Here is a 22,524-nt window from a genome sequence, read left to right on the forward strand (position 1 = left end):
AGTTGCTCTGGATATGAGAGGGTTTGTGGTTAGTTAGGGTGCAGAGGGGGTCTGTGTGTGTGTGGTTGGTTGGGGTCTGGGAGAATGTTTCAGTGGTAATGTGAATCAACAATGTCGTCTGGGAGATCACACCCTAGTCTCACATACACAGCCTGCACTTCATTATGAGCATGGAGTACCGCTTCCATCTGCTGACCAAAGGAAAACACATCAGTTTCCTTCACAGATTTATTATTATTAGTTCATGTTTTTAGAAGATACATTGTGCACATGCTGCAATCCAACATGTATGTCAATGCTTTTAAGGGACATTAGTATACACAAGCAAAGAAGTATTATAAAGATCATAAAAAAGGTTTGAATTCAGTTCATGATGCCAGCAGAGGAAAACATTTAAAGAAGCTAAAGTCCATCAGTAGAAAAGTGAATTTGGTTGTCATCTTCTTAGCTGTGTACCTTCAAGGTTAGAAGGAGGTTGCTGATTCTAGGGTAGTGTGCACCAAGGTAGGGGTCAATTCACTAAATCCAGGAAGTAAATTGTCATAGTGACAGGACGACACAGAGCAGCCTGGAATGTTGCTAACAGGAATATGGACTCAAACTACCCAAAGCCCCATCGACAAGCAACTTTAATGATCCAACAAAAATGATAATACTAGGTCTAACATCTGGGATATCCCTCCAACCAACCCCAGGCTACCTCATACCTCTCTATATAAGGCTGGTGTTGTAAAGATGTGGGTGTTGCTTCCTCAGATCAAAAGGGTTAACAGACGGGGAGAAGGAGGACCAGTACCCCCTCAGGCTTCCTCCATCAACCCCTTTTCCTCCTTTCCATATAATCTTCTTCCATATTTACTCATCATCGCTTCTCCAGTTTCTTGAATTTGGCCTCTGCAGAGAGACAGACAGATTGACTGACTGTGCAGGAAGGTTAGTTAGTCTCACACACACACTTAGGAGTAGTGTCCAAGGGAAGTGAATTTTTAGCTGTTCATTTAGGACAGTGTGCTAGCGCTCTCTGCTGTTGGAGCTCAGGGTGTAGAGGTGAACTTAAACAGCAGAGGGCACCATAAGGCTGTTGCTAACATTAAAGGGCCAGTGCATTTTTAATATGACACTATGAGGTCAAAATAACACAGCCTGTTCAGGTGGGATGGAGTTTTCGGCCCAGATCATGACATCATAATCTGATCTGATTATAAAAGATTGTTCATCAGGGTAAGCGGGTGGCCTCTAGATCATCCTATCAGCCAATCAGGGCTGTGTATGTGAATATCTTCAAACTTCTTTCCTAACGCCCACACGATCAGACTGAGCATTTCAATGGCCAAAAGAGGAACAGGGTAATAAATGCAAATATATATTTAGGAGTCGTTTAAATAAACAGTGATTTATTAGACATATTGTGATGATTAAAAAAACAACATTAAAAACACTGCATGGGGCTTTAATGTTGAGCTGAACACTGCAGCACAGCTATTCTTAGCACATCTGCTATAGAGACTGCTAGCAGATTCTAATAGAGAAGCCATAGTGTACGAGCTAACAGATATGTATTTCTATCTACCACTTCTCTCCCCCAGTCAGTCTGGTGAGGGTTAAGGTTACACACAAACTCAGTAGGCCCTTTTCCACTTACAGCCCTGGTATAAATATAGACTTGCAATATGAAGCTACGGTATGCGTTTCCACAGGCATGCTACACTGTCTCTGTGTGTGTTTCCGTCTTACCAAGCTTCTTGGAGTAGGTGTCCAGTTTATAAGCAGCCTGCTCCAGAGACGACACTTGTTCCTCAATCTGGTTTATCTGGTCTAGATAGGGCTGGAGGCTGGCGTCTGTAACACACAAAACAATATATTTTTCAGCTAAATGAAGGTAAAACCCCCCCGTCATTTTCATAAAGGGTCGCAAGCTTCCCCCTCACGTTTGAAAGACTAATAAACATACACTTGAGGTTGAGGTCCTGCAGGTTCCTGCTGATATTAATGCTGATGTCTTTCATCTCCATGTACTTCAGACTGGTCAGCTTGTTCATATTCTCCAGCAGACGGTAGTCCTCACAGGTGCCTGGGAGAAGAGGGAAACGGGGGAGCATGAAACAGGAGATTATGACATTGTTGTTATGCTGAAGACATGACAGAGAGTGTAATAAAGTGTAATAAAACTCAATATTTGGAAGGTGTTCTTAATGTTTTGTACACTCAGCATATACTAGTATGCAGCTGTATAGACATGTAGAGGGAGAGACAGAAGACAGTCAGAGACAGGCAGGGGAGACAGACATGCAGGAATACAGACAGATAGACAGGCACACCTGTGAGTTCTCCTTGTAGGAAGACCGCCATCTTATCGAACATGTCTGTACAGAGCTCATTGATGTCTGGTTCTACAGCCTCCTCTGCAGTCTCCACCCCACCATCACCTACACACACAGCAGAGTTACACACCATTGACATGTTGTAGAAACATCCCATTATCCGTACTCTGGAGGATTCTGCTGGCTCCTACCTCAGATGTAGGACCAATTTGCCAGTCCCTTGGCATGATGCTGTGATAGTCGGCTTAGCTACTGCATTCTAATGTAATAAAAGGTACTCATGGCCGACTCCAGGCATAAGCAGTTTCTTAATAAACTCAAATTTTGTGCATAAATTTGTTTACATCCCTGTTGGTGAGCATTTTTCCTTTGCCCAGATAATTCGTCCACCTGACAGGTGTGGCATATCAAGAAGCTAATTAAACAACATGATCATTACAGAGGTGCACCTTGTGCTGGGGACAATATACAGTAAGGCCACTCTAAAATGGGCAGTTTTGTCATACAACACAATGCCACAGATGTCTCAAGTTGAGGGAGCGTGTAATTGGCATGCTGACTGCAGGAATTTCCACCAGAGCTGTTGCCAGATAATTGTATGTTAATTTCTCTACCATAAGCTGCCTCCAACGTCATTTTAGAAAATTTGGCAGTACGTCCAACCGGCCTCACAACTGCAGACCACATGTAACCATGCCAGCCCAGGACCTCCACATCCGGCTTCTTCACCTGCGGGATTATCTGAGACCAACCACCCGGACAGCTGATGAAACTGAGGAGTATTTATGTCTGTAATAAAGCTCTTGTTGGGAAAACTCATTCTGATTGGCTGGGCCTGGCTCCGCAGTGGGTGAGCCTATGCCCACCCAGGGCTGCCCCCCTGCCCAGTCATGTCAAATCCATAGATTAGGGCTTATTTATTTATTATTTCAATTGACTGATTTACTTATATGAACTGTAACTCTGTAAACTTTTTGAAATTGTTGCATTTATATTTTTGTTCAGTATATACTCATAAATATATATATATATATATATATATAAAAAAGTATGTGGACACCCCTACAAATTAGTGGATTCAGCTATTTTTGCATAATTTGAGTCAATTGGAGGTGTACCTGTGGATGTACACTGCTCAAAAAAATGAAGGGAACACTAAAATAACACATTCTAGATCTGAATGAATGAAATATTCTTATTAAATACTTTTTTCTTTACATAGTTGAATGTGCTGACAACAAAAATCACACAAATTTGATTTCCATTGATAATTTATCAACCCATGGAGGTCTGGATTTGGAGTCACACTCAAAATTAAAGTGGAAAACCACACTACAGGCTGATCCAACTTCGATGTAATGTCCTTAAAACAAGTCAAAATGAGGCTCAGTAGTGTGTGTGGCCTCCACGTGCCTGTATGACCTCCCTACAACGCCTGGGCATGCTCCTGATGAGGTGGCGGATGGTCTCCTGAGGGATCTCCTCCCAGACCTGGACTAAAGCATCCGCCAACTCATGATGTCCCAGATGTGCTGAATTGGATTCAGGTCTGGGGAACGGGCGGGCCAGTCCATAGCATTAATAACTTCCTCTTGCAGGAACTGCTGACACACTCCAGCCACATGAGGTCTAGTATTGTCTTGCATTAGGAGGAACCCAGGGCCAACCGCACCAGCATATGTTCTCACAAGGGGTCTGAGGATCTCATCTCGGTACCTAATGGCAGTCAGGCTACCTCTGGCAAGCACATGGAGGGCTGTGCAGCCCTCCAAAGAAATGCCACCCCACACCATGACTGACCCACCGCCAAACCGGTCATGCTGGAGGTTGTTGCAGGCAGCAGACGTTCTCCACGGCATCTCCAGACTGTCACGTCTGTCACGTGCTCAGTGTGAACCTGCTTTCATCTGTGAAGAGCACAGCACGCCAGTGGCGAATTTGCCAATCTTGGTGTTCTCTGGCAAATGCCAAATGTCCTGCACGGTGTTGGGCTGTAAGCACAACCCCCACCTGTGGACGTCGGGCCCCCATACCACCCTAATGGAGTCTGTTTCTGACCGTTTGAGCAGACACATGCACATTTGTAGCCTGCTGGAGGTAATTTTGCAGGGCTCTGGCAGTGCTCCTCCTGGTCCTCCTTGCACAAAGGCGCAGGTAGCGGTCCTGCTGCTGGGTTGTTGCCCTCCTACGGCCTCCTCCACGTCTCCTGGTAGCGCCTCCATGCTCTGGACACTACGCTGACAGACACAGCAACCCTTCTTGCCACAGCTCGCATTGATGTACCATCCTGGATGAGCTGCACTACCTGAGCCACTTGTGTGGTTTGTAGACTCCGTCTCATGCTTCCACTAGAGTGAAAGCACCGCCAGCATTCAAAAGTGACCAAAACATCAGCCAGGAAGCATAGGAACTGAGAAGTGGTCTGTGGTCGCCATCTGCAGAACCACTCCTTTATTGGGCGTGTCTTGCTAATTGCCTATAATTTCCACCTGTTGTCTATTCCATTTGCACAACAGCATGTGAAATTGATTGTCAATCAGTGTTGCTTCCTAAGTGGACAGTTTGATTTCACAGAAGTGTGATTGACTTGGAGTTACATTGTGTTGTTTAAGTGTTCCCTTTATTTTTTTGAGCAGTGTATTTCAAGGCCTACCTTCAAACTCAGGTCCTCTTTGCTTGACATGATGGAAAAATCAAAAGAAATCAGCAAAGACATCAGAAAATAAATTGTAGACCTTCACAAGTTTGGTCCATCCTTGGGAGCAATTTCAAAATGCCTGAAGGTACCATGTTCATCTATACAAACAATAGTACAGAAATATAAACACCATGGAACCATGCAGCCATCATACCGCTCAGGAAGGAGACACATTCTGTCTCCTAAAGATGAATGTCCTTTGGTGAGAAAAGTGCAAAGCAATCCAAGAACAAAGGCAAAGGACCTTGTGAAGATGCTGGAGGAAACACATACAAAAGGATCTATATCCACAGTAAAACAAGTCCTATATCGACATAACCTGAAAGGCCGCTCAGTAAAGAAGAAACCACTGCTCCAAAAGCGCCATAAAAAGTCAGACTACGGTTTAACTGCACATGAGGACAAATATTTTACTTTTTGAAGACATGTCCTCTAGTCTGATGAAACAAAAACAGAACTGTTCGGCCGTAATGACCATCGTTATGTTCGGAGGACAAAGGGGGAGGCTTGCAAGCCGAAGAACACCATCTCAACCGTAAAGCACGGGGGTGGCAGCATCATGCTGTGGGGGTGCTTTGCTGCAGGAGGGGCTGGCGCACTTTACAAAATAGATGGCATGATGAGGAAAGAATTCTGTGGATATATTGAAGCAACATCTCAAGACATCAGTCAGGAAGTTGAAGCTCGGTCGCAAATGGGTCTTCCAAATGGACAATGACCCCAAGCATACTTCCAAAGTTGTGGCAAAATGGCTTAAGGAAAACAAAGTCAAGGTATTGGAGTGGCCATCATAAAGCCCTGACCTCAATCCTATATCTATAATCTATAGAAAATTTGTGGGCAGAACTGAAAAAGTGTCCGCGAGCAAGGAGGCCTACAAACCTGACTCAGTTACACCAGCTCTGGCAGGAGGGATGGGCCAAAATTCACCAAACCTATTGTTGGAAGCTTGTGGAAGGCTACCCGAAATGTTTGACCCAAGTTAAACAATTTAAAAGGAAATGCTACCAAATGCTAATTGAGTGTATGTAAACTTCTGACCCACTGGGAATGTGATAAAAGAAATAAAAGCTGAAATAAATCACTCTACTACTTTTCTGACATTTCACATTCTTAAAATAAAGTGGTGATTCTAACTGACCTAAGACATGGCATTTTTACTACGATTAAAATGTCAGTAATTGTGAAAAACTGAGTTTAAATGTATTTTGCTAAGGTGTATGTAAACTTCTGACTTCAACTATATAAATCTCCAACTTCAGCGATTTTTGCAAATTGTTCCAGTCATTGGCAGCAGAGAACTGGAAGGAAAGGCAGCCAAAGGGGGTGTTGGCTTTGGGGATGACCAGTGAGATATACCTGCTGGAGCTTTACTATGGTGACCAGTGAGCTGCGTCAAGGCGGAGCTTTACCTAGCAGACAAATATGTAGCGAAGGCCAGCCGACGAGAGCATACAGGTCGCAGTGGTGGGTAGCTCTGGGGCTTCGGTGACAAAACAGATGGCACTGTGATAACTGGATGCAGTTTGCTGAGTAGAGTGTTGGATGCTATTTTGTAAATGACATCGCCGAAGTCGAGGATTGGTAGGATAGTCAATTTTATGAGGGTATGTTTTGCAGTGTGAGTGAAGGAGACTTTGTTGCGAAACAGGAAGACAATTCTATATTTAATTTTGGATTGGAGATGTTTAATATCAGTTTGGAAAGAGAGTTTACAGTCTAGCCAGACACCTAGGTATTTGTTGTTGTCCACATATTCTAAGTCAGAATCGTCCAGAGTAGTGATGCTAGTCGGGCGGGCGGGTGCGGGCAGCGGTCGGTTGAAGAGCATGCATTTAGTTTTACTAGCATTTAAGAGCAGTTGGAGGCCACAGAAGGAGTGTTGTATGGCATTGAAACTCGTTTGGAGTTAGTGTTCTAACCACTAGGCTACCTGCCGCCCCAGTGGTGATTGACAGAGTCGAAATCCTTAACCAGGTCGATGAAGACGGCTGCACAGTACTGTCTTTTATCGATGGCGGTTATTATATTGTTTAGTACCTTGAGCGTGGCTGAGGTGCACCCGTGACCAGCTTTTTTAAATAAAAAAATAAAATGTATAAAATCAGCCAAATCGGGTGTCCAAAAATACCGATTTCCAATTGTTATGAAAACTTGCAATCGGCCCTAATTAATCAGCCATTTCGATTAATCAGTCGACCTCTAAAAGAAACCACTACTAAAGGACACCAATAAGAAGAGACTTGCTTGGGCCAAGAAACACGAGCAATGGACATTAGACAGGTGGAAATTTGTCCTTTGGTCTGATGAGTATGTTATATTTTTGGTTACAACCGCTGTGTTTTTGTGAGACACAGAGTAGGTGAACAGATGATTTCTGCATGTGTGGTTTTAACAGTAATGAACGGAGGAGGTGTGATGGTGCTTTGCTGGTGACACGGTCTGTGATTTATTTAGAATTCAATGCACATTTAACCAGCATGGCCATCACAGCATTCTGCAGTGATACGCCGTCACAGCATTCTGCAGTGATACGCCGTCACAGCATTCTGCAGTGATACGCCGTCACAGCATTCTGCAGTGATACGCCGTCACAGCATTCTGCAGTGATACGCCGTCACAGCATTCTGCAGTGATACGCCGTCACAGCATTCTGCAGTGATACGCCGTCACAGCATTCTGCAGTGATACGCCGTAACAGCATTCTGCAGTGATACGCCGTCACAGCATTCTGCAGTGATACGCCGTCACAGCATTCTGCAGTGATACGCCGTCACAGCATTCTGCAGTGATTCTGCATTCTGCAGTGATACGCCGTCACAGCATTCTGCAGTGATACGCCGTCACAGCATTCTGCAGTGATACGCCGTCACAGCATTCTGCAGTGATACGCCGTCACAGCATTCTGCAGTGATACGCCGTCACAGCATTCTGCAGTGATACGCCGTCACAGCATTCTGCAGTGATACGCCGTCACAGCATTCTGCAGTGATACGCCATCACAGCATTCTGCAGTGATACGCCATCACAGCATTCTGCAGTGATACGCCATCACATCTGGTTTGCGCTTACTGGGACTGTCATTTCTTTTTCAACAGGACAATGACCCAACACACCTCCAGGCCATGTAAGGGCTATTTGACCAAAAAGGAGAGCGCTGCATCAGATGACCTGGCCTCCACAATCACCTGACCTTAACCAAATTGAGATGAGTTGGACCGCAGAGTGAAGAAAAAGCAGCCATCAAGTGCTCAGCATATGTGGGAACTCCTTCCAGGTGAAGCTGGTTGAGAGAATGCCAAAAGTGTGCAAAGCTGTCAAGGCAAAAGGTGGCTACTTTGAAGATTCTAAAACATATAGACTTGTTTAACACTTTTTTGGTTACTGCATGACTCCATGTGTGTTATTTCATAGTTTTGATGTCTTCACTATTATTCTACAATGTAGAAAATAGTAAAAATAACCCTTGAATGAGTAGGTGTGTCCAAACTTGACTGGTACCGTACACACACAAAAGTATGTGGACACCCCTTCCAATTAGCAGATTCGCCTATTTCAGCCACATGTGTGCTGACACATCTATAAAATCAAGGACACAGCCATGCAATCTCCATAAACACACATTGGCAGTGAAATGGCCCGTACTGATGAGCTCAGGATGCCATCTTTCAGTCAGTTCATAAAATGTCTGCTCTGCTAGAGCTGCCTGGTCAACTGTAAGTGCTGTTATAGTTAAGTTAAAACATCTAGGAGCAACAACGGCTCAGCCACGAAGTTGTAGGCCTCACAAGCTCACAGAACGGGATGACCGAGTGCTGAAGCGCATAGAAATCGCCTGTCCTCGGGTTGCAACGCTTGCTTAATGGAAGCTAGTCCCCACAGCAATGTTCAAACATCTAGTGGAAAGCTTTCCCAGAAGAGTGGAGGCTGTTACAGCAGCAAAGGGGGGGACCAACTCCATATTAATGCCCATGATTTTGGAATGATATGTTCAACGAGCAGGTGTCGACATACATTTGGTCATGTAGTGTATATATTAACTCAGTTGGGATCTCAACTTAATGTTTAGAGTTAGAATACACAAGGTGCAAGTTCAACATGTGGTTGTTACATCAGCAGTTTCTCTATTGTTTTGTCAGTCAGACAGTCACTCAATTAACCATGTCAGCTAACAATTTTTAGATTGCTATGTTAGTCTAGTCAGTTATCATGGCCAAATACCGCCCAGGGGCACTAACCTCCATGGGACCCCCATTGATTTTGTGAGTCACTCTCACTCAGATACTGTATAATTAACATGGCATCATGTTTTAGGGTCCCCAAAAGGCTAGAGCCGGTCCTTAAGGTACTAACACCAGTCTCATAGCAGAATATGGCCAGAGTAAACAACAAACAAATTGTTAATCTTCTTGCTCTCAATAACTAAAATAGCGCATCAATTTGCAGCCAGGGCGTCTCCATTGGCCCATTTGTGTTTGTCGACCTGCTACGGTTAGCTGGAATTGGAAGCTAGCAAGCACCACTCACTGCTGCTGCTGGTGGTGGTGGTGGTAGGCTTCTTGGGCGCCGCGGGCACAACCTGGCCGTCAGCAGCAGTCTCGCTAGGCTCTCCCCGGGGTTCGGCGCTCCCTCCCAGGCTGAGGACGGTAGGATGGACAGGGGGTACTCTAGAGATGCTATCCATCGCAGCAGCCTCCTCTCCCGTGGCCGCCATTTTGCCTTTCCGCCAGTCACATGATGGAGTTTCACGTGACATTTATTGTTATCTCTACCTTTTTGCCCTTTGTGCTGTTGCCTGTGGCCAATAATGTTTGTACCATGTTGTTGTCATGTTGTGTTTTCATGTGTTGCAGCTATGCTATGTTGTTGTCTTAGGTCCCTCTTTATATAGTGTTGTGGTGTCTCCCTTGTCATGATGTGTGTTTTGTCCTATATTTTTAATACATTTTGTCATGTTTAATCCCAGCCCCGTCCCCGCAGAAGGCCCTTTGCCTTTTGGTAGGCCGTCATTGTAAATACGAATTTGTTCTTAACTGACTTAAATAAAGGTTCGACATTTTTTTATTATATAAAAGGTTCAATAAAATTATAAAAATTAATTATTCCCCTTCTTCTGAATTCAAGCTACACCCTTTTACTTGACAGGTGCGTGCTACGTCGTGTGGTTGTCACCACTAACCATCATCACACAAACAATAACACAATTCATTTATATTTTTCCTATTCATATTGATTGATAGTTTTATATTTATATTGTTTTGTCATTGTTCGAGTGTAGTGAGGTCGAGTGTTTTGTCTAGTCGTGTTGTATTATGAACACTTCGAATCAGTGTGAAACATAATGTTAGTGTTTGCAGAGCTAACTAGTCAGCCTAATGTTAGAGGTTTTGGGGTAAAATAAAGGGGATCCTCAGTCCTCTCTTCGGTTCATATGGGTGGGTCAGGGTGCTGACGTTCTACGCAGGAAGTATCCAGTGAACCATCGTGACAGCCTGCGTGATTGTAAACATGGCGCCATGCACCGCTACAGGGCTGTGCTGTTTTACATCCCGTTTGTAGCTAGCCTGAGACACAAAACTTAACCATGGAGACAGAAGAGGAACAACATATGACAACTCTCCTCTGCATGGGTTTCCCAGATGCAGTGGCGATACGCAAGGCGCTACGCCTGGCGAAGAACGACATCAACGAGGCTGTTGCGCTCCTGACCAACGAAAGCCCCGGTCTTGGGTATGGATATGAGCCGATGGAGAGTGGCCCTGCCCCAGGCCCGAGTGGAGACGGGGAGTCCAGTGGGCGGACCGGGACTGGAGGGTTCGACCCACCTCCCGCATACCACGATGTGGTGGAGAGCGAGGTAAGGGTGAAGAAGGATAGTAAGGTTAGTTCGCTGGCTTCGTAAGCTAGAACACAATTTAGCTAACGTCGTTAGCGCTATAAAATCTAGCGATGATGATGGCTAGGTAGCCAGACAGGGCTCGCCCTACAATACTGCATAGCGCGCTCCGCTCATGCCTGACTGTCAAAATATAGAAGGAAAATCCGCGGCATGCATAACTCAATTTACAGTTGGCTAACGTTAGCTCAATCTCGGTCTGCATAAATTCGACATTCGGCTAGTTGAGTTGTAAATACAGCACTAGATACTTTAATCATCAGTATTGAAATTGGGTGCACACTAGCCAACATCCGATTCAGAATGTAGCTGTTGCTTGACAGCTAGCTAGGTAGTTAGTTAGTTAGCCCAACGGTTAGTTAGGGGGAATGCGCGAATCTCTAACGTTACATGGGCAAACTTGCTAACCAACTAAATAGTGTTTGCAATCGTTATTAATAAAGCCGGTTTGCAGAGTGAATGTGGTGATGTTAAGATCTTCGCATTCATTATCTTGGGGAAATGCACATCTGTATGCAGTTTAGCGTAATGGAGCTAGTGATGATGCCCGAGAAGCCGGTCTTTGTTGGATATTGGCACCAGTGTTGTTAGGCCGGAGACGAAGTCGATAGGTAGCCTAGCGGTTAAGAGCGTTGGGCCAGTAACCGAAAGGTCACTGGTTGGAATCCCTGTTAAATGACTAAAATGTACAAATGTAGCTAGCCAACGTTAGCTACGCGAACTAAGCTGGCTATAACTAGGTACATTAGAGAAGCTGAGATTTCGCAATCGCCCGTGAACCTGATGTGGCCATCTTGTGCTTTAAATATTGTCTAATAAAAAAAGTTATTTAAATTGTTCATAGTCCAGTGACAACGTGATGTCTAACTACATGATGTCTCCAGCATTCAGCATCTGCAAGCTAGCTAGAGAGCATCAAGTAGGGGCAGGACAAAACCGTTTTGGTGATTTGGGTATCGTCAAAATAACTCAATCGCACACGTTTTTGGTCTCATTCATCGGTTTTTACCTGATTAAGTAAAATACCATTGGATATTTTATGTTGAAAGATCAGTTTATATTCCTAATACTTAAATTGAAACTGATGCTGTTGCTGCTTCCTGTTAAGACATAATGATGAATAATAGTCCAATGTCAAAACAGTTTTAAAGTGACCTAATCAATAATAGTTTGTGATATATTGAAAACCTAAGCATGAAATGTACTATCTACATATACATGTGCAACAATAGTAATCATATGTATTTTTTTAAGTAGCCACTTATAAACTGCACAAGCTCCAAAACCCTGTCATTTTGTCAAGTGGCAATAAATCACTCATCGATTGGGGTGGGGGTATGTGCTGTTTAAACTACCACAACTCTAAAACCACATGGAACTGGATAGGCTGTATTTTTACATCACTGGTTAGAAGACAACATCCAGACAGTCAGCTACATTGTGGAATGTTGCATTTTGATAAGGGAGTCAGAAACCTGGCAGTGTGGTGCCAGGAAGGCAACCTCTCCCTCAACGTCAGCAAGACAAAGGAGCTGACCGTGGACTACAGGAAACAGAGGGCCGAGCACGCCCCCATTCACATCGACGGGGCTGTAGTGAAGGGGTCGAGAGCTTCAAGTTCTTCGGTGTCCACATCACTAAGGATCTATCATGATCCACACACACCAACACAGTCTTGAAGAGGGCATGACAATGCCTCTTCCCCCTCAGGAGGCTGAAAAGATTTGGCATGGGCCCTCAGATCCTTTTTTTTTTTTACAGCCGCACCATTGAGAGCATCTTGGCTGGCTGCATCACCGCTTGGTATGGCAAGCAACTGCTTAGCATCCGATCGAAAGGTGTATTTCTCTAGTCTAGCGGTTAGGGTACCATCTCTATTCTCTACACACAGCAGATTATGCCCGCTGTCTTCATTGCTGTGCGAAACCGTGTGCATGGTGACGTTGATCACCAGGGTGTGGGCATGTGTGTGTGTGTCTGACACCCGGGTTGCATTCAGTAGGTCACAGCATTGCGTAATGTTTTCAAATGTACCCCATTTTCCAGGAACCGTCTGCATCAAAAGCAGCCCTGTTTTGTTTTTATATTTAAAACATTTATTTCAGGTTACATATTCAAATGGTTCACATTCAGACCATTAGGCCAGACAAATCCCTCCGTCCCACTCTTTCTCCTCCATCTCCCTCTCTCTCCAGCTTGTTTTTGCATATCTGCTGTCTGCTGTTAGGAGGCATGTCACGGGTCTGTGGCCCTGCATTCTCATCCTAAATTTAGCTCCACACACAAACATCCCTACATTCTCATATGGTTACCTAGCTGCCCTGCGCAACATACATACATGCGTACATAAACACAGCAGCACACACACTCAATAAAAACACGCATACCAGAAAGACATAGACACACTAACAAACACACCACACCTCATCCTCCTGAGAGAAGCCCAGAGCTCCAGTCCTCCCCTTAGCTTCTCCTCAGGCAGGAAAACAGCACTAGTACTGTTATTGTTACTGTGTTAATAATGTTGAGAGGAAACTGTGACAACTGCCTATTGGTTCAGCAGTAGCTAGTTAGAAACCTCCCCGGGTAGTATCTATTAACCCAGATTATTCTATTTCTACACTAAAACATATTTCTAATGAGATTCTCCTATACACATGCTTTGTAGTCCTGGAGTCATCTCAATCTAGGATCCTGACCCCAGTTATTTGTTAAAAGACAGGTCAACAGATCATGCTGTCTTCCTTACCTCAAAAAGGGGTCTCTGATTGGACTGTGCTGTTCTGGGGAGCACCTACCTAGATCTAGAGCTCATCTCTTTCCAATTCTTTCTATGAAGGAAGATAGCTGAAACTTCCCTCCCCCTTCATCCTTCCATCGATCATATATTGATATGCTATACTGAAAGGGCAGAGGGGTTATTGAACACACACACCCACCACTCTCACAGCCTGTTGTGTTGTGTTCAAGACCACCAAAGTGAGACCGATTTTTAAAGACCGGAGCAAATCGAGTCTTAGTCAAGACCCAAGACCGGGAGGGGGGCGAGTCAAGGCCGAGATCAGAACAATTAAGTCCAATTCAAGGCCATGATTGTAACTGTGTCAAATAACCACCAAAATGAGTTCAAAATGTCCAGTATTTATGTTTATATTTCAGAAGAACATATTGATTCTTTAGACAGTCAGAATGGTGAGAGAATGTGTGCTAATGGCAGAGAACCACTACAGATGATCACTAACCCAAGCTGGTCGATAATAGATAAAGACAATATGTTCCAACTTCCCCGTCTCCCCAAATAATTGTGAGCGCACAACTTTCAAACATTTGCCGCATTCATGCAGGCGAATCAAAGGACATTCTGTCGAGCGTGACAGTTTGAGGATATTTTTCAATGAAAGTAAAGGACAGTAATGTTACGAGTAAAGTAGGAAGCCCGGGATTCAATAGTCGAATAGATGTTAATGTGTCATGAAAGGAGGGTGGTTGTTTGGCCTGACCAAGCAGTTTTATATGCTGAGTCTGACTGAGTTTCTTACTCTGCTGGTCTCGAAGAAATTACAGGTCCTCAATGTCAGAGACGGAATAAAGACCAATTAATTTTTATATATATATATATATAACAGTGGGGCAAAAAAGTATTTAGTCAGTTAACAATTGTGCAAGTTCTCCCACTTAAAAATATGAGAGAGGACTGTAATTTTCATCATAGATACACTTCAACTATGACAGACAAAATGAGGGGGAAAAATTCCAGAAAATAACATTGTAGGATTTTTAATGAAATTATTTGCAAATTATGGTGGAAAATAAGCACCTATGATGAAAATTACAGGCCTCTCTCATATTTTTAAGTGGGAGAACTTGCACAATTGGTGGCTGACTAAATACCTTTTTTGTGTGTGTGTGTATTTTTTATATTTTTTAATGTTATTCGAAACCTAGACAAGACCAGGACTCTCAAGACCAGTCTAGAGGACTACAACACTGGTAGAACTCTAAAATGTTTCTGTGTGTTTCAGAGGAGTAATGATGAGAATGGGAATTGTTCAGGCAGCAGTATGGAGTTCCCCACCACTAACCTGTATGAACTGGAGAACAGAGTGTTCACTGACCACTGGTCAATCCCCTACAAGAGAGAGGAGTCACTGGGCAAATGTCTGATCGCAGCCACCTGCCTTGCCAAACACGGTAAGAGAGAGCCAGTAAGTGTGTGGGGTGGGTTTGTTGTTGTGGGTTTTGTGACTTGTAACTGTTGGATGCTTTTCACACATTATTTTACACCCAGTTGTCACTCAATAACTACAGTCTCTCTCTCACTTTCTTTCTCTCACTCTGTCTCTCGCTCAGGTCTGGCGGATGCGGATGAAAACTGTAAACAGTTTATGGACAGGTGTATGCACGAGGCCTTTAAAAAGGTGAGTTGTGTGTATGCATGAATGAAGCCTTTAAGTGTGTGTGTGGTAGAGGTCAACCGATTATGATTTTTCAACACCGATACCGATTTATTGGGGGACCATAAAAGCCTATACCGATTTAATCTGACGATTTTTATTTTATTTTTATTTGTAATAATGACAATTACAACAATACTGAATGATCACTTATTTTAACTTAATATAATACATTTCGATTTAGCCTCAAGTAAATAATGAAACATGTTCAATTTGGTTTAAATAATGCAAAAACAAAGTTTTGGAGAAGAAAGTAAAAGTGCAATATGTTCCATGTAAAATATGTGCCATGTAAAAAAGCTAACGTTTCAGTTCCTTGCTCAGAACATGAGAACATATGAAAGCTGGTGGTTCCTTTTAACATGAGTCTTCAATATTCCCAGGTAAGATGTTTTAGGTTTAAGTTATTATAGGAATTATAGGACTATTTTCCTCTATACCATTTGTATTTCATTAACCTTTGACTAATGGATGTTCTTATAGGCACTTTTGCATTGCCAGTGTAACAGTATAGCTTCCGTCCCTCTCCTCGCTCCTCCCTGGGCTTGAACCAGCAACACAACGACAATTAGCGCACGCTAACCAGCCAGCCATTTCACTTCGGTTACACCAGCCTCATCTCGGGAGTTGATAGGCTTGAAGTCATAAACAGCACAATGCTTGACGCACAACGAAGAGCTGTTGGCAAAACGCACGAAAGTGCTGTTTGAATGAATGTTTACGCGCCTGCTTCTGCCTACCACCGCTCAGTCAGATACTTGTATGCTCAGTCAGATTATATGCAACGCAGGACACGCTAGATAATATCTAGTAATATCATCAACCATGTGTAGTTAACTAGTGATTATGATAAGTTTAATGCTAGCTAGCAACGTACCTTGGCTTACTGCATTCGCATAACAGGCAGCCTCCTTGTGGAGTGCAATGAGAAAGAGGCAGGTCGTTATTGCGTTGGACTAGTTACGGTTGCAAGATTGGATAACCCGAGCTGACAAGGTGAAAATCTGTTTTTCTGCCCCTGAACAAGGCAGTTAACCCACTGTTCCTAGGCCATCATTGAAAATAAGAATGTGTTCTTAACTGACTTGCCTAGTTAAATAAAGATTAAATAAAGGTGTAAAAAAATAAATACTGATTTCCGATTGTTATGAAAACTTGAAATCGGCCGTAATTAATCGGTCGACCTCTAGTGTGTGGGTGTGTGTGCATAACACTTATAAGTGAGCGATGTAGAACCTGTTTCAAAGCCAGTTTCCCTCATCTTCAAGAAAGGAGACAGGACTGTTTGGTGGAATATTAACACGTTCACTCACTCTGCTTGCTCTTCCCATCCCTTTCTAGCTCCTGACCAGTAGTGCGGTCCATAAGTGGGGGACAGAGATCCATGAGGGGATCTACAACATGTTGATGTTACTGGTGGAGCTGGTGGCTGAGAGAGTCAAACGGGACCCCATACCAGTTGGCGTGATGGGTGTACTGACTATTGTGGGTACACACACAGACCTCATGCATACAGTAAACACACACATGCACACACACCACGTCACATGGAATAGCATTCACACACCTCGCCCCTTAAACCATTAGCTGTCTGTCTGTAGGCCTTCAACCCAGACAATGAGTACCACTTTAAGAACCGTATGAAGACGTGTCAGAGGAACTGGAGCGAGGTGTTTGGAGAGGAAGCCATGTTTGCTGTGTCACCTAGCAACAGCTACCAAAAGGTGACGCTGTAATATGGGTGTGGCTCTAAAGCACAAGTATGAAATAAAAAACAGAAAATGTATGTGTGACTGATCATGTGTGTGTGCCTTTTGTTTCTACAGGAGCCTCATGGCTGGCTGGTAGATTTGGTCAATCGGGTAAGTCCCCCCACCCACACCTACACACACCTCTGTGAAAGTTCAGGGCGGTTTCATGGTAACAGAATTATGCTGAGAACTCATATTTTTCACTTTAAAATGTATACCAAAAAACCCACTGATTTCAAGGTTTAACAAACCATATTTCTCCATGCACAATGACTACTTTTAAAGCCCCCAGACATTGAAGTTGGGTTAAATTTAGGTTCTGAATGAAAGGTGAAAAAGTATTTTCCTTATGTTTAAAATACATATCTTCCAGGACGTTGAAAAGGCGTCTTTTTCCCGGATGTTGAAAAATACCTATTATCCAGACATAGAAATCCAGTTCATTTTTGGTTCTGAATGAAAGTTGAAAATGAATAATTTATAGACATCTATTTTTGGGCGGAATCAAGGATGGACCGGACCAAAAACCAATGTCCGTGGATGTGGAAATCAAGGCCGGTCCGGACTGCACCAAAAAAGTCCAAAAGGCATCAGCGTCAGACTACTGAGGTGTAGCCTGAAATGTTATTTTCTGAATGCCCATTTATGTGATAAGCCTACCGTTTGTAAAACACCCCAAAAAGACTTGCGGACAGGGATGTAGCCTACAATGTCAGCCCTCAATGGATTTTTATGAATCCCCATCCATGTGGTAGGCCCACTATTTAAGATCTGAATATCAGCTACCCAACTTTATCAGGAGTTCTTGGGATCTTATTTTCAATGTGATTACACAGCGGGAAATGCAGAAGTATTTTCTTTTTCGCAATGAACAGCTTGTCAAGACTTCACCACAGATTGCAGCCACTGGCCTATCTTGGATTTCGCCATCTATTGTTTTGTCATCTCCCATAAGTTGCGGCTGCGAATCCACCATAGATATAGTTAGAAAAAATAACAGACCTGCCAACATGCACTTATTTTGCGTACCAGCTATGTAGTTCTTTGTCCATGTACAAGATCCAAGTTAAAAGTACGCAGAAATAAATGGGCCCTGATTTTTGTTTTTTTATTGTTGATGTACATTTTCATAAAAAGTGAATCTAACATCCCGATTCTCGAGCTGCAACACACAGACATGTACTGAGTTTGTGTCAACGGACATGCAGATCAATACATCATTATTGGACGTAGCTACCCGTGTCTGCCCCTCCTGTTTGTTGTGATGCTGAGTTTGAAGACTGTCAGCTGTCCGTAAACACATGGACAAATCCCTTTTCGACTCCGTGTGTTATGCAAAGGTAAACACTAATTATTTCAAGCTAACGTTAGCGAACATAAGATGGACATTCAGTGGGCTCTAAAGTGCCAGCAGTTCACTCGTATTTGCTAGTGAAAGAAATGAAATGCAAATACGAAAAATAACTGGTCGCATTTGTGCGATTGTGATATACATTTAATTCTGCGTCCCTTTAGTTGTATTTCCCACGTAACATTTACGAAGATCATGCAACCTTATAGACTAACTGTAATTCTGATCCACGTCACAACAAGTATAATCAAAAATAAACATCTTTGCATTAAATGGAGTTTAGACGAGTGAGCGATGAAGAATGGATGCGTGTCCGGTATTAGCTATAGAGGCAATGCTTCTAAAATACAGTTGCACTAGATTTGAGATTTTATCAATTTAGAAAATCTGAAATGCGCTGTAAAGAAATACAATATGGCACCTTTACATGGGCTGAAACACAGCCTACTTAATCTTTGTGTAGCCAGTTTGCGGTCTGTGTTGATGCGATCATTTGTTTTTATGTTTTCAATGTTAATTAGGAACCCTGTCTAAAAAGCCAATACTTGTGAGCTGGCCCTGTTTGAGAGGTGACAAGCGTACCTCTACTATAGAGACTATACTTGGTGGCCAAGGCAAGTTGGATCTGAAGACCTTCTATGCAGATGTCAGAAACTTATTTTCTTCTGCAGTTGACTACATGTAGCTGAAATTTCCATTTGGTGATATGCTCCTCCAGCATGCAGTGGTCGCTGACATTGCCAACAGGCAGACTGCCTAGTTCTCTTCCCTCAACTTTTGCATGGCACGCTTTCCCTGCATTATTCCTGAGGGAGCCTCTGTTGATCTTGTGGAAGATGAGTTTAGACTCTCCGGCAACAACCTTTGAGCAGAGTCTGGTCAACATGCACATGGATCACACCTGGAGAGAAATCGGCGCAATGAAAACCTGGTCTACTCCCACCTTTTGGCTGTGATGCTGGGCATATTGGTCATATTCCACCAACATCCCCAGCAATGCAGACTATGAATGAATATTCAGTCTTGTTTCCAAGAACAACACCCAGTACAGAGCCTCCCTCAGTACAGACATGCTGAGTGCCCTCGTTACCAAGAAGGTATCTATGATTGCCAGAGGAACTGTTTTCCACAGAGAAGTCTACCCTGCTATCTAAGGCTAAATCTGCTAACTACCAGGCAAATCTGTCTAGGAAATGATTTCCTGAACATTTGAAGGTCTCCAGAAGATTTGATCTCACCCACTGTTTCCTATCATAGCTTTTTTGTTTTTATTATGGATAACATGTTTATTTGATACTGATGCTTTGCTTCAAACATTTGTTCTTATATCAGAGTTTTAAAAAATTATTTTTTTATTATCGTGGGTAAGACGTTTGTTCATTTTGTACCTAGACAAATAACTTATTATTTGTTTAATAAAATAAAAACAACTCCAAGAATAAAGGCCCTTTGTGTGTTCTTTCTAATTACATCTTGTTAGTGACTTTTACCATATGTGTAAGTGGAATTCCAACCTTTTATAGACGTGATTTGGTACAATTCTATAATTGCGATCACTCACAAACAGCGCGCACACGAGCGTGCGGGCAGGCTTCGGCTGTGGTACAGCAAAAACAATGCTCATGGTTCTCATGGGAAGTGAAATGATAGGCTACAATGACTTTGCTCATGATCATGCCCGCTGCAAGTGACATGTAACAAACTATAAATTCCTTGAATTTTCTTTCGTGTATGCCTTTTCGTTATCTGCATAGACACTTGTGGTTTCTAGCTATTGTTACACCAGTCAAAGCAGTGGAGCGTGTAGTGTAGCAAAACATGGGCGGTCAAAATCTTGCGGCGACGGGGGAGCAGGTTTTCAAAATGCTATCACACAATAATACCATTTATAAAGGGGTGGCTAGTTTATTAGGTACACCCATCTAGTACTGGGTCGGATCCCCCTTTGCGTCCAGAACAGCGTGAATTCTTCGGGGGATGGAAATGTTGCTCAATTGGTATCAAGGGACATAACGTGTGCCAGGAAACCATTCCCCACACCATTACACCACCAGCCTGTACCATTGACGCCAGGCAGGATGGGGCCATGGACTCTTACCCAAAATCCTGACTCTGCCATCAGCATGACGCAACAGAAACTGGGATTCGTCAGACCAGGCTGAAGTTTTTCCACTCCTCAATTGTCCAGTGTTGGTGATCACATGCCCGCTTCTTCTTGTTTTTGGCTGATAGGAGTGGAACTCAGTGTGGTCGTCTGCTGCAATAGCCCATCTGTGACGAGGACCAATGAGTTGTGTGTTCCGAGATGCTGTTCTGCATACCACTGTTGTACTGTGCTGTTTTTGTCTGTTTGTGGCCTGCCTGTTAGCTTGTATGATTCTTGCAATTCTCCTTCGACCCCTCATCAACGAGTTGTTTTTGCCCACAGGATTGCCACTGACTGGATCATTTTTGTTTGTCGCAGCATTTTCAGTAAACCGCAGACACTGTCCTGAGTGAAAAGCCAACGCCGGAGCTGACGTGCCTGGCACCGATGGTCATACCACACTCAGTCGCATAGTTCACTCGTTTTGCTCATTCTAACGTTCAATCGAACAGTAAATGAATGCCTCGACGCCTGTCTGCCTGCTTTTCTAGCAAGCCACGGCCACGTGACTCACTCTCTGTAGGAGCGAACCATTTTCGTGAACGGGGTGACTGCCACTGGGTGTTGTGTGTGTGTGTGTGTGTGTGTGTGTGTGTGTGTGTATTTGTTAGACCTGCTAACAAATCAGTGAATATTTGCAAATGATCTAAAGGAATCTGATAATTTTCTGTTAAAAAAACAAATTTGCACCCCTTATTTTATTTTGCTCCATGAACACAAGTCTGTTTGGATCAGTTCAGTCGTGAAGAGGAATAAAATTGCAGCTGTTTCTGATTAATATACAATGCCATGCTGGTGGGTGGTAACGTTAAAATAAAACCCAGTCCTGAAACAAAACTTAGGCAGACAATAATGTCTATGTCATAGGAAAAGATACTGCATTCATGTGGATTTACACGGGGTACACAGTTTGGATAAATATACAGTATCATACTTTGACTAAAACGATGACTTATTGACTTAAATCGTTGTGCAACATCATGAGTAAGCTCTGGCCATCATCTTTCAGCTCGAAAAAGTGGATTTTACCTTAATTACTTTACCAAATTTAGCATCTGCAGTTTTTCCAGTAAATGTATTTAAACCTTTTTACTATGTAAATTCTTCAAAGTAGTCATTGTGCATAGAGCTGTATGGCATGTTCATACAGTTCCGTTACAGTCAAATTGCCGTTCATTTTTGTCTGTGTCTCTCTATTCAGTGAAGTGACTGTGTATTTCTGTCTCTTCTCTCAATGTCCTTTCCCTTCTTGCTCTCTCTAGTTTGGAGAGATGGGAGGGTTCACTGCTATCCAGGCTAAACTCAATACACAGGAGATAGAGATTGGGGTAAGGGGACACATGCGTACTTGTGGGGCTACTCTTAGATCTCCTTGTGTGAGTCCTTCATTTTGAGGATTCTAACCGGAACAACACACACATTGATCCCTTTCACAGCAAATACTTTCTCCACCATTGGCATGTTAATCTCTCTCTTGCACTGGAGACTGTAGCTTCTCAAGCCCCCCTGTGTCTCTCTCAACTGTCTGTCTCTCTGCAGTATGTGTCTGCTCTGGTCCAGCCTCTATCTGTGTGTGCAGAATACCTCAACTCCAGCCTGGTGCAGGTAAAACAGTTCCCTCCAACACACATGCAACATATGGTACATCCTCAGCATGATGATTACTTCATGAGACTAATAATAATGTGTGTTTGCTTGTAGCCCATGTTGGATCCTGTTATTCATAAGATGATCACCTATGTTCAGAACCTGGAGGAGAAGGACCTGAAAGACAAGGTACCACAATACCCCCCTGCCTTGTTTACCCGCAAGACTCTGCTCTACAGACCTTGGGATGCTCCCGTAAATGTTATAAATATCAGTGTCCAAAGTCTAAAACTGTTCATTCAGCGCTTAAAGTCTGAAGC

The 22,524-nt window shown here is 43.3% G+C and overlaps 2 protein-coding genes across 7 annotated transcripts in view; one reads left to right on the forward strand and one right to left on the reverse strand.

Moving 5' to 3' along the window:
- Nucleotides 1-214: 214 nt before the first annotated feature.
- Nucleotides 215-9,766, reverse strand: bloc1s2 (biogenesis of lysosomal organelles complex-1, subunit 2). The gene is made up of 5 exons (XM_024418253.2): nt 9,547-9,766; nt 2,319-2,426; nt 1,952-2,071; nt 1,735-1,839; nt 215-894 (listed from the first exon to the last, which is right to left on the reverse strand). The coding sequence occupies exons 1-5, from the start codon at nt 9,731-9,733 to the stop codon at nt 863-865; spliced, it is 552 nt and encodes a 183-aa protein (XP_024274021.1). The 5' UTR covers nt 9,734-9,766; the 3' UTR covers nt 215-862.
- Nucleotides 9,767-10,466: 700 nt separating this feature from the next.
- The window catches only part of usp24 (ubiquitin specific peptidase 24), a 48,160-nt gene continuing 36,102 nt past the window's right edge, over nt 10,467-22,524 (forward strand). For 4 of the 6 annotated variants that reach the window (XM_024418269.2, XM_024418278.2, XM_024418297.2 and 1 more), the window contains exons 1-9: nt 10,467-10,876; nt 14,938-15,106; nt 15,266-15,333; nt 16,711-16,854; nt 16,971-17,093; nt 17,196-17,231; nt 21,880-21,945; nt 22,157-22,222; nt 22,319-22,393. In XM_024418269.2, the coding sequence (XP_024274037.1) occupies nt 10,604-10,876; nt 14,938-15,106; nt 15,266-15,333; nt 16,711-16,854; nt 16,971-17,093; nt 17,196-17,231; nt 21,880-21,945; nt 22,157-22,222; nt 22,319-22,393 (1,020 nt within the window). In that variant the 5' untranslated portion in view covers nt 10,467-10,603. The remainder of the gene's footprint in view (nt 10,877-14,937; nt 15,107-15,265; nt 15,334-16,710; nt 16,855-16,970; nt 17,094-17,195; nt 17,232-21,879; nt 21,946-22,156; nt 22,223-22,318; nt 22,394-22,524) is intronic. The other 2 variants (XM_024418286.2, XM_024418304.2) reach the window with 1 other exon arrangement.

This window comes from Oncorhynchus tshawytscha, linkage group LG01 (assembly GCF_018296145.1).
Source record: "Oncorhynchus tshawytscha isolate Ot180627B linkage group LG01, Otsh_v2.0, whole genome shotgun sequence".
Lineage (NCBI taxonomy): Eukaryota > Metazoa > Chordata > Actinopteri > Salmoniformes > Salmonidae > Oncorhynchus > Oncorhynchus tshawytscha.

What these genes read in the sequence shown, in the direction of transcription:
- bloc1s2 (XM_024418253.2), bottom strand. Translation starts at nt 9,733, where the DNA reads ATGGCGGCCACGGGAGAGGAGGCTGCTGCGATGGATAGCATCTCTAGA. An exon ending in CACCACCACCAGCAGCAGCA is followed by an intron (nt 2,427 to 9,546) that starts GTGAGTGGTGCT and finishes CTGTGTGTGTAG; the next exon opens with GTGATGGTGGGGTGGAGACT. An exon ending in CACCTACTCCAAGAAGCTTG is followed by an intron (nt 895 to 1,734) that starts GTAAGACGGAAA and finishes GTCTCTCTGCAG; the next exon opens with AGGCCAAATTCAAGAAACTG.